Source organism: Phalacrocorax aristotelis, chromosome 5, assembly GCF_949628215.1.
Source record: "Phalacrocorax aristotelis chromosome 5, bGulAri2.1, whole genome shotgun sequence".
Classification (NCBI taxonomy): Eukaryota; Metazoa; Chordata; class Aves; order Suliformes; family Phalacrocoracidae; genus Phalacrocorax; species Phalacrocorax aristotelis.
In genome coordinates this window covers 69,502,342-69,513,031 of record NC_134280.1, presented here as the reverse complement: position 1 = coordinate 69,513,031, position 10,690 = coordinate 69,502,342, and the positions used below count along the sequence as shown (strand labels likewise).

The window sequence follows — 10,690 nt, the reverse complement described above, 5'->3', positions numbered from 1 at the left end:
CGCCGCCTCTGCTACCCGGCCCGGGGAAGGCAGGCGAGGGGGGACGGGCAGGAACAAGCTGTTTTTCCTCCCTCTGTGGTTTTCTGCGTCATGTCTATGCTCGTTTGAAGTCTCAGCCTGGCAGCTGCTTCCCCAGGTCCTGCTGAGCTTAAGAGCAAGAGCAAAGGGAAGAGAAATACTGGGGGTCTCGGCCCACGCTTCATCCCCATCCCGGGGTCCCCCCATCAGACCCCCATCTCTGCAGAGGGTGTGAGCCTGGATGGATTGTGAAAAAATGGGTGGGGGGTCAGGGGAACCCCAGATTTCCTTTGCATGCCCACAGAGCTGCTGGTGGCTGACAGGCAGCATGGCCAAGCGAGAGCCTGGAGCTGGCACCCAAAGGAGAGCTGGGGGACACCAGCCAGGGTTTCTGGGTGGTTGGAGCCAGTGGCATTGACCAGGGGAAATCCCAGCACCGGCAGCAACCCCTTGGTGCTGGTGAGCTCTTTTAGGACCTGAGACGCTGGATTGCAACAGGGAAAACTGGCGACGACCACTAAACCCAACAGCCCAAGCTCCCACGATGGCCGGATCCCACCCTCGCTGCCACAGTCGAGGAGAGCGCCTGCCGGGGTAGGAAACATGCCACGCCGGGCGCTGCCCGTGCCGCCGGCTCCCGCAAAGGAGCTGCCGCACGCGATGCCACGCCGCACCATGCCGTGCCACGCCACACCGAGCTGCCACGTGCCCCGCAGGCCGTGGTAGCACCCAAAGCACCGTGATGGTCCCACGGGATGGGGACCAGGGAGGTGTCATCCAGGCATGTCCCTGCTTCTCCCACTTGCTGGCACCCCAAGGACACTGCATATCCCTGCAAGGGCACGTGGGGCATAGGCAGTGATGGACTGGGGAAGGGAGAGGCGTGAATTGATTGTGCCCTAATTAATTCCTCCAAATCCAGGTCATGCATGCTAACGAAGGCAGCTGTTTTCCATTGACCTGGTGGTGTTTCTGCCGAAAGGAGAGTGCCCAGCTGGTGTCTGGAGAGTAGCGCTGTGGGGAGTGAGCTTCCCAGGGCTGCATGGTGAGATTAGGAAGAGCTCCCATCCCTTCCTGCTGCCACTGCCCTGGGCTGCTGCCACTGCCCTGGGCTGCTGCCCGGCGCCACGAGATGCTCGAGACCCCAGCCCTGGAGCAGGGACTTGGCTCCCCTGGTGTTTCCTGCCCCGAAACTCTCTCTGGCTTGAAGATTTTTCCATGACTCAAGAGGAAGCTCGCTGGGGTGCAGTGTGTGGCAGGCGGCTGTGGGCTGCCAGGCGCCGGCAGAGCTGGGCAGAGATGCTCAGGGAGGTCAGGCAGCGATGCCAGGCAATGCCTGCAGCGTGAGCACGCCGTCTCCAGCCAGGCCGTGGCATCCGTGGAGGTAACCCAGCTCAGCAACCCCCTCCCAGCTCCTTTGGCTTCTTGCAGCCTCCACATCCCCTTGGCCAGGCAGAGAGGGACCACTGCCTGTGCTGGGCAGTGCTGAGCCCCCGCAGTGCAGGGCTGTGGGCTGCTCCTGCAGCCCCCGCTTGTTCTCATCCCCTCCCAGTTATCCTGGGGGTCCTGCTGGCCCCACCAAGACCAGGCTGGCGCTGTGATGAGAGCAAGCCCTGCTGGGGTGTCCTACAGGGTGCTGGAGGTCCTGGTGCTGCCCCCCACCCATCCACGGTTTCTGGGCTGGCATGGCTTTGTCAATGCACTGGGAAAGGGGTGCAAGACCCAGACCTTCTCCTAAGCCAACCCTTCCCATGGGACTCAGCTAGGGCTGCACTGGGGCCAGTCCTGGGGGTCTGTGGTGGGGAGCCGAGCCCCTTTCACCCCAAATCAACCTGAGGTCAGTGATTTACCCTGAGCATCCCAGGGTGATTTGCCTCTAGGAAAGGTCTACCTCTCCCCCCCCCAGGTTATCTGAGGATGCCTGACCCCCATGGGTGTGGGGTCCCTGGGTTCCAGACCTCCCCTCCAAGCCACAGCTGTGTCTAGAGGCTCTGAGGTGGCACAGGCGGGGTTCAAGCCACGGCTCAGTTAGAGCATCCCTGCTTGCTGCTGGCGATGCAAGTCAGCTCAGCATCATCTGTGCATTATGACAGATAAGGATGATTATAATATTTTCCCGGAGGAGTCGGGGGGGAGCACTGGGTTGTGCTGACGTGCTGCCTGCCCGTGAGAAGCCTTTTAAGAGGCAGGAGCTGCCTTTGGTGCGAGCAGGAATGAGCTTGTCAGCTGTCAGCACGCTGCTGTTATCCTAATAGTGGTGGATGTGGCATTTCTCAGCGCCTGTCACTGCGTGCAGGACCAGCAGCTCAAATAAACGGTTGGCACTGATGTACCTGTCTTGTGGCTGGAGGTGACCCATGGGACCTTTGCCCCATGGCTCAACGGGAACTGGGTTTATTCCCCCAGCCTCGAGGCCCTGGTACCCCACAGGGCATCGGTACCTACGAGCATCAGTCAGCATCCTCCAGGTCGCTGCCTGGCTGTGCTGAGGTCCAAGCGCTCCCAACAGCCGCCCTTGCAAAGGGGCCGCCATCTCCTCCCCCAGCACAGGGAGCCACGAGTGCGGCTGGGGGCACCTCTTGTGCCCACCCCCAGTGCCCGCTCCCGTCCCCGCTCTGCTCGCAGCAGCCATCCCCTTGCTCTTGCCTCCCTCCTCTTCCCCTTTGTCTGGGGCTTTGTTGCTATTTTGGTGCTTCCTCCGTTGTTGCGGCACGGTCCCTTTGTTTCGGGGCTGCCGGAGCCTCTCGCCTCGGTAAACAGCTGAAGGATGTGGTGGGGGGCAAATTTTCCACGGGGGCAGGTCTGCACCCCAACCTCTGCTGAGGTTCCGCCTCACCGCGCTCGGGGAGATGGAAACCCACCGGCAGGTGCCGGGGCAGGAGACGCACCATGGGGTTTGGGAAGAGCCACGTGGGGTGCAGGGAAGCCCCCTGGGGCAGGGGAATGGAGGGGTCCCAGCCCCAGGGGTGACGGCTGGGTGCTGTGCCTGGCTCGGCTGGGTGCTGCCCCCCAGCCCACCAGTGTCCCTGTCCCCAAGCTGTGCCTGGCACGGGGTGACACTGCTTTGCTTGGGCGGACCGTGGGATGCCTCAGTTTCCACCCCGGCACGGGGGATGCTGGAGGGGGTTACCCCTCCCTCAGGGGGCCATACCCCACCCCCTAAGCTCTGCGCGAGGGGGATATATCCTCCCTGGGCTGGAAGCTGGCTGGGTCCCCCCTCCAGGCTTGGTATCTGCCTCGTAGCCCCAAGCTGGGGTGAGGAAGGTCCAGGACCCCTCAGCACCGCCATGCAGCACCACCCGGTGTGGTGTGGTCAGGATGGGACCCCACCGTGTTCCCTGCCAGCATCTCTCAAGCCTCCCCAACCCCGGGTTTATGGGCATGGTGGTCAGCGTGTCCCCGGGACGGGGAGGACCATGGTGCAGTGGGGAAGCTCAGGAAGACCTCTGTATCCGTTGCTGTGTTGTCACAGAGCGCTGGGGAAGGTTGTGGGACGCCGCCATCCCACATCCCCACCACTTGCCTCCCTGCAGGGCCAGCCCTGGGGACTGATCGCCACCCCCAGTGCTATGGGGTAGGCTGGGGGCGGGAGGTCTGGCTGCTCCTGTCCTGCCCAGCTCAGGCAGATTCCTGCCAGCAGCCAGGACTTGCTCGATGCTGCTCACCATGGCAGGGACCAGCCTGGCAGGGAAAGGACGTCTTTGGGTCACTTATCCCTTGCTGCCCTGTGGGCAACTGGGAGCCCCGTGGGCAACTGGGAGCCCTGGGGAGCGCTTGGTGACCCAGCCTCGCTGCGGAGCTGGTGATCAGCCACCCCTATGGCCAAGGGACACGGCAACCTGCTGGGAAAAGCTTTTAATCGCAGCACGCAGCCCAGCACATCTCGCCTGCGCCGAGCATCCCCCAGGTGCTGCTGGGACCAGTGCCCGTGCCCTGGCATGGGGGAGACGGCCGGAGGAGTCCAGAGGCGATGTCGGCAGCGGGATGGCGAGTCCTCGGCTGCACGCAGTGCCAGGTGCCCCCTGCCACGCCCCTCGGTCTGTGGCGGTCGGGCAGCCTCAATAGGCAGAGTCCTGGATGTCATCATAGTCGCTGCCCTCAGAGGAGTCGGGGTCCTGCGGGGGTCCCCTGTGTCCCTCCAAGGAGCACGACAGAGCTGGCCAGCCTGCAAGGGAGAGCCTGTCAGGCGGAGTCGGGCAGAGAGCGGGAGGAGGATGCTGAGGGGACAGGGGAGCCCTGCATCCCCCCGTGCCACCCCATTCCTGCCCTGCCCACGTGGGGTCCTCACCGGGGTGTGGGGACGGGTCCCTGGGCGGCTCCACGCCCTGCACATTCTCGTACCACTCCCCCGAGGAGGTGCTGGAGCTGTCGGCGGGATCAGGGTCTGCTGGAGGCACAGGTACCCATGGGTGGGAGAGCACTGGGGTGGGCACGCAGGGCATTGCTGGAGGAGCTGGAAAACAGGGTCTCTTACTGGCACCTTCCATCCCTGCTCCCATCCTCTGTGGTCCCCAACTCCCATTCCCTCCCTGCTCCCATCCCTGGGGTCTCTCCATCCCTGCTCCCCTCCTCAGGGCTGTCCCCATCCCTGCTCCGGTCCCTGGGACCACACAGCCCGCCGACGGTGCCCACCTGTGCCAGGGTAGCCGGTGTAGCCGGGGGTGGTGGGTGCTGCATGCCAGTGGGTGCCGTCGGTGGAGGGCGGCGGGCAGACCCAGGCGTGCGGGGTGGGCGCGCTGTCGTTGCAATAGGGCTCGGTGGAGGAGGAGGTGGAGGAGCTGCTCGTCCTGCTGTGGGATGGGGGGCCCAGCCTGGCCGGCACTGCGGGGCACAGGGCTCACGTCAGCCCTGGGCTACAGCGTGGCCCCTCGCCCACCCACGGGCAGGACGGGCAGACAGCCGGTGCTGCAGGACAGAGGGAAAGGCACCCCTCCTGTCGTACCCTCTGCGGGGAATGGCTCCATCCCATCCTGTCGGGGCACCAGAGGAAGCAGCTGCTCCCCGGGCTGTCTGCGCAGCGAGTCTGCAGGGAGAGGGGGCATCAGTGGGGGCACTCCATGGCACCCCAGGGCAGGGCAGCAGGGGTCCCGAGGCTGGGTGGGATGCTCACTGCAGAAGGTGGAGAGGGCCACGGGAGGCTTGCTGCTGAAATCGTAGTGTTCGTAGTCGGAGTCGGAGTCAGAGTCCTTGGCAGTGGGAGGGGCTGTGACTGGTGGGTCTGGGGGTTGAGACGGGGATGGGCAGCCATCACCAGCTGGCACCTCCTGCCCCATAGCCCCCACAGTGTGCTGGTGACCTGCCAGACCTACCTGGTCCTTTGGGAAGGCTGGGGAGCACCTCCCTATAGTCGTTGGAGGTCCCAGAGGGCACGTCAGGGCTCTGAGAGCTGTGCGTCACCAGGATCGGCCCAGCTAGCCCGAGGGAGGACATGGTGTGGGCTGTGGGGACAAGGGGGGGAGCACACGCTCAGCTGCTCCATGGCTCAGCCAGCCCCACTCCCATGGCTGAGCTGAGCCCAGAAAGCGGGGTGGCCCTGGCTGGGCTGGCAGTGTCACCCCCTCTGTGGCCAGAGCCTGCCGTGCCCCCACAGGGGCTCCTTACCGCTCATCTTCCTCACCCTCAGCAGGGTAGCGGTGAAGGCCAGCACGGTGAGCAGGAGCAGTGCTGCCAGGACCAGGCAGAGGATGAAGAGGGGCATGTGCAGAAGGGACTGTGCCGCCGCAGCTGGGGAGTTCTCGGCTGAGACAGAGAACAGACACAGCTCGTGACACCTGGGACGTCCTCTCTCCAGGTAAGGGGGGGGCAAGCTGGGTGCTCCCTGCAGCCCACCCAGACCCAGGTCATGGCTGAAGCTCTGCAGACACTCACCTCTCAGGAGCGTGACATTGGTCGGTGTCACCGTGGCCGTCGGGGTTGGTGTCTGCAAGCCCTGGGAGCCTGGCAGGAGGGGGACAGGGGGGCAGAAGAACTTGGGTTGCATCTCATCTGCATGGGACCCCCATGACCGCAAGCAGGTCGTCAGCCCCCCCCACACCCTCAGGGCCAGGCAGGGGGTGTTCCGTACCATTGCAGACCACCCCAGCCGCCTGGGACTGGTGGCAGGGAGCTGATTTATTGTAGGTCCACCGGCAGTGGGCCAGCGATGGCTCCTGGCTGTCGCACTGGTAGTGCATCCTGCTGGGCAGCGTGTGGCCAAAGGAGAGATGCTGGAGGGGGTCCCCGCAGCCCAGCGTGTGGCACAGCGTGGTCGCCTCCAGCTTGTACCACGAGCTGTCACACACCGTGCTCCACGTGCCGCGGAAGAAGACCTCGACCCGGCCGGCACAATTGTCCCGGCCCCCGGAAAGCCGCCACTCCTGGTGCTCTGTGGGCAGAGAGCAGAGCTGAGGATGCGCTGCCTGCACCCTGCCTGATACCCCTGCCCACCAGAGCCCAAACCCTGCTTGGTACCTGCTGGACCAGGCACATGCCAGACCCACCTGAGCACATCACGCCAGCGTCTTCCTTGTGGCTGCAGTCGTGCTCCAGCACGGCCGGGCAGTCCCAGAGATGCTTCTCGTGCCCCTCGCAGCCCACCTCGTCCCGCAGGATGGGTCCGCTGCCCCGGCCGAAGGTGGCATTTCTGTAGGCACGCACGGCCCAGCCGCACTGCAGCTGCCGGCACACGACGTTGGCGTCGGCCAGGTCCCAGGCATCATCGCACACCGTGCCCCAGGTACCTGCCTGCTCCATCTCCACCCGGCCCTCGCACCGGCTCCGGCCACCGGCCAGCCGCAGCGTGCCGTGACCTGGGCGAGACAGAGGGGCAGGGGGTAGGGGCGGCACGGCACTGTCCCCCACGCCACCGCTAGCTCCACGCGGCCGCAGCGGGGTGGGGTGCGGCCACCCCCAGGCTCCCCCCTCCCCACCGAAATGTGGGTGCAAGGAGGTCCTTGGCCCTCCTGTGCCCACCTGGTGCCACTGAGGTGTTTCCAGACGTGCTGCCCGCCGGGGTGCTGTGAGATCCCATGGGCTCCATGGGGGCTGAAAGGAGGAAGGGGCAGAGGGTATGAGAGGCTTAGCCCACCGGGATCCCCCCCCATCCTCCTGGCCAGGGCTGGACAGCCCCCCTGAGCAGGACAGGATGTGTAGCACAGTGGGAGGACGGGGGTGACGGCTGCAGGACAGACGGATGTGCCACCACACAGATGCACACCCAGAGCCCCACTGAGAGCTGGCAGCCGCCAAGGCGAAAGCAGAAATGAGCTCAGTGGGTATCGGGGGGCCAACACCCCCCCCCCCCTTTTTTTTTTGGCTCAGCTCTGGCTCTCCTGGTAAGACATGGGCACATGGCAAGGAGCAGACGGTTCGGCTGCCGCCAGCGCCGGAGGCGAAGCAGGCACCTCGCCGCGCCCGTGCCGGCTGCTGGGCACCCGGTGGCTCACAGACGGCAAACTGGAGGGTCGTGGCTCTGCTGCCACCCCGGCACGCAGCCGTGGGGAGGGTGGGGGGCAGACGGGGAGCGTGCAGGAATGTGTACCCTGGGCCTCCGAAAAGTGATGCTGCTCTGGGAAAGGATGGTCAAAATGGCATCCCCAGGCTGCCACAAAATGGGTGGCACCGTGAGGGGGCCCCTTGAGCCCTGACCGTGCGGGTATGGCTCTCTTGCACCCCTAAAAGTCAATCCCCATGTCCTCACATCAGCCCTCCGGTGGGGGGGAACTTGCCCCGGTGCCAAATCCTGGCATGGGGTCTGTTCACAGGATGGGAGAGGCAGAATCTGGCCCTAAATATGGTGATATTGGGACAAAACTCACCAGTGGGAAAGCTGAAACGCGGGGTGCCGTCACGGGCCCGGGCTCCCGCTGCCTCCCGGCTTGCCGCCCCTGCCAAGAGAGAGGGTCTGCCCGCTGCCTGTACCTGCCTGCCCGCACCCCAGCACGGCCCCCCCACGAGTCGGTGCCGCAGGTGAGTGGGTGCCACTGCCGGTGTGGTCCCATTTTAGGTTTTTTCCCCTCTCCCTGGGCACCCCAAGGGCACAGCATCATTTCAGGCACGGGGATCAGCCCCATCTTCCCTGTCCCCCGTTTCCTTTTGCCTCAACACACATCAGCGGCCCGCTGCAGCTGAGCCACTTGCCAGGCTTCCATGGTTATCACTGGAAAAATTCACCATTTGGCTCCTCCGGGGCGAAGGATTCACCCCCATGGGCAAAGCGAGGGGCCTTCGCTGTCACCGTCACCAAAATCGCAGCTTTCTCTGTCCCCCGACTGCACGGGGTGCGATAACGCAATTATTGTAATAATAATTTCCGAACAAAAAAGGGTGTTTTTTTTGCAACCGCTACGTCAGCCCACCATGCTGATCGAGCCCATGCCCACCTTTGCTCATCGATGGCTGCGAGAGGCATCTATACGTCTATTTGAGGTGGGGTGCGTGGGGTGCATGGGGTGGGCGGCCTGGGGAGCCGGTGGGCTCCATGGGAAACCACTAACCTTAGCCCGTGGGCTCTGGCTTAGGGTTAAAAGTATTAAAGGAAAAGGTAAGGGATGAAGGCAGGAGAGTGGGTCGTGGCGGGGCCGAGCTGCCCCGCGGGGTGCCGGTGTCGGGCAGCACGGTGCCTCGAGCCCGCAGGCAGGGCGCAGGCAGCCGGCACCATGTCGGCGAAGGTGTGGGAAGGAGCCATTAGCGGAAACGGGTGCAATGGCGACCGTTCCCCAACCGATCAGAGGCGTCAAGGCTGCTTCTGGCAGCCATTTCAGGTGTGAAACCACCTTAAAACCCTGCCGGGACAGGGGGAGCAGGTGGTATTGTTCTCAAAACCCATCCTGGGGTGATGCTGGTGACACAAGCAGACGGGATGGGTTTTGGCCTGCACCTGCCAAAAGGAGAGCATCACCCCATCCCTGCGGGGCAGGACGGCCCAGAGAGGCCTTTTAGGGTCCCCAGAGTCACCAGCCCCCAAGCAGAGACCCCCTTCCCTGGCTCCCACTGGGAAGTGAGGGGCGCATCAAGGAGGGGCAGATGTTGGACCAGCCATGCTGAGCACCTCGGGAAGGAGAAGAGCTCGACTTTGCAGAGCTGCCTTGCAGAGCATCCTTGCTCAGCGCCGAACCACTACCGGTAGCATCCATGTGCATGCACCGACAGCCCCTGCCCAGCAGGACCCAGCCTGGACAGGTGGCAGGTACCCAGCTCCAAAATCAGCCCAGACATCACCCCGGGGCCCCGGCACACAGAGAGGGACGGGAAGGAAGAGGGTGGGGATGTTGACATACCTTGTCCAGGCACTGCGGCAGAAAGAGCCGCCAAGAGCAGGTAGAGCCCCTCCATCCTGCTCAGTGGCTGTGGGTCAGCCCCATGGCAGTCAGGGAGCTGGGGGTTGGGTCATCCCGTCCTCCTGCCGCCTCTCTCAGCGGCGTGGGGACATGGCTTGGATGTGGCCCTGCGCTCTGCCTGCCGCTCACGCGCTCTCCGCTCCCAGCTTGTGGTCGAGGGCTGCAGGAAGCCAGCTCAGCGCCGTGGGGCGGAGGAGCATGATGGGGTGGCTCTACCCTGCATGCCTGTGGGGAGGAAGAGGGGGGTCGCGCGGAGGTGAGCTCCGCTCGGGGACCACACTGTGTGTCTGTGGCATCCCTCAGGGTCACGGGAGCCACGGGGAGCCAGCGGTCCCAAACCAGGTCACACTCAGCCCCCAGGGAATGCGGATCTTGCAGAAGCCACAATTTGCAGCTCCTGGTGTGCCATGACGTCATGGGCTTGGGACAGCATCACCAGTAACACAGTGGGACTCAGGCTCCCCCAAGCTCTGGATCCTCCATGGGGTGAAGGAGCAGAGCATGGGGCCACCTCCTTCTCCCCCATTTTCTGGGGCTGTGGTGGGCAGGAGGATGCTTGCGAGGCCACGGGCAGGTGTGACGTGGCAGGTGCCTTCGGTGCTGCCTGCTGGAGGGTCCTTCGCACCCTGCTCCACCCCATGGCACGAGAGACCTGCGGAGGACAACCCGTGGTGACCCCAAAGATGTGCCACCCAGCTCCCTTGCCTCTCTGCCCGCCAAGCCCTGGCAGGAGGGAGCTCGGCAGCAGGTAGGTGGATGCTACGAACAAGCTGGGCTGTGCTGGGTTCCCCCCCACCAGCTGAAAACATGGATTCAAGGCTCTTCCCTTGCCCAGCTGCTGGTCATCACAGATCTCATCAAAACCCCCTGACCCAGAGGGCTCATCCCTCTGCCAGGTGGGGCTGCCTGATGGCCAGGGGCTGTGGGGATGCTGGGAGCCATGGCTGTGGGCTGGAGACCTCTGCTTTGGGCTCTTGGGGAGCCTGGAGGGGCTTGTTTGGGCAGGAGGGGGTGCAGGGGCATGGCAGAGACAGAGGATGCTGTAAGGGGCTGGGAACTCGTGCGGTCTGAGTGGGAGTTTGGGGATGTGGAGGGCTGGGAGGGTGCATGCCCGTTGTCTCTCACCCCTGAGCTTCCTGCCTTTCTCAGCTACTAATTTCTTTTTTTTTTTTTTAACTTACAGAAACCTAAAAGCTTTGCGCTGTCTGTCTCTGTCAAGTCCGGTGGAAAATATCACCGTGCAAGAGGTAAACAGGCGCACACAGCCTCCCCGGCCCCATTTCCTTACGAAATCAGGCTGCAAAATAAACTGCGCACTCGTGGGTCAGGGATTTTGGGTGTGAGTACCAGGGCGG

At 64.1% G+C, this 10,690-nt stretch overlaps 1 protein-coding gene across 1 annotated transcript; it reads right to left on the bottom strand.

Moving 5' to 3' along the window:
- Positions 1-3,859: 3,859 nt before the first annotated feature.
- On the bottom strand, positions 3,860-9,479 carry CD6 (CD6 molecule). Its single transcript, XM_075095121.1, has 13 exons — positions 9,276-9,479; positions 7,815-7,883; positions 6,970-7,041; positions 6,498-6,806; positions 6,083-6,382; positions 5,887-5,955; positions 5,620-5,757; positions 5,328-5,456; positions 5,129-5,236; positions 4,961-5,041; positions 4,651-4,839; positions 4,307-4,471; positions 3,860-4,183 (listed from the first exon to the last, which is right to left on the bottom strand). The coding sequence occupies exons 1-13, from the start codon at positions 9,328-9,330 to the stop codon at positions 4,077-4,079; spliced, it is 1,791 nt and encodes a 596-aa protein (XP_074951222.1). The 5' UTR covers positions 9,331-9,479; the 3' UTR covers positions 3,860-4,076.
- Between the last annotated feature and the right edge of the window lie 1,211 nt (positions 9,480-10,690).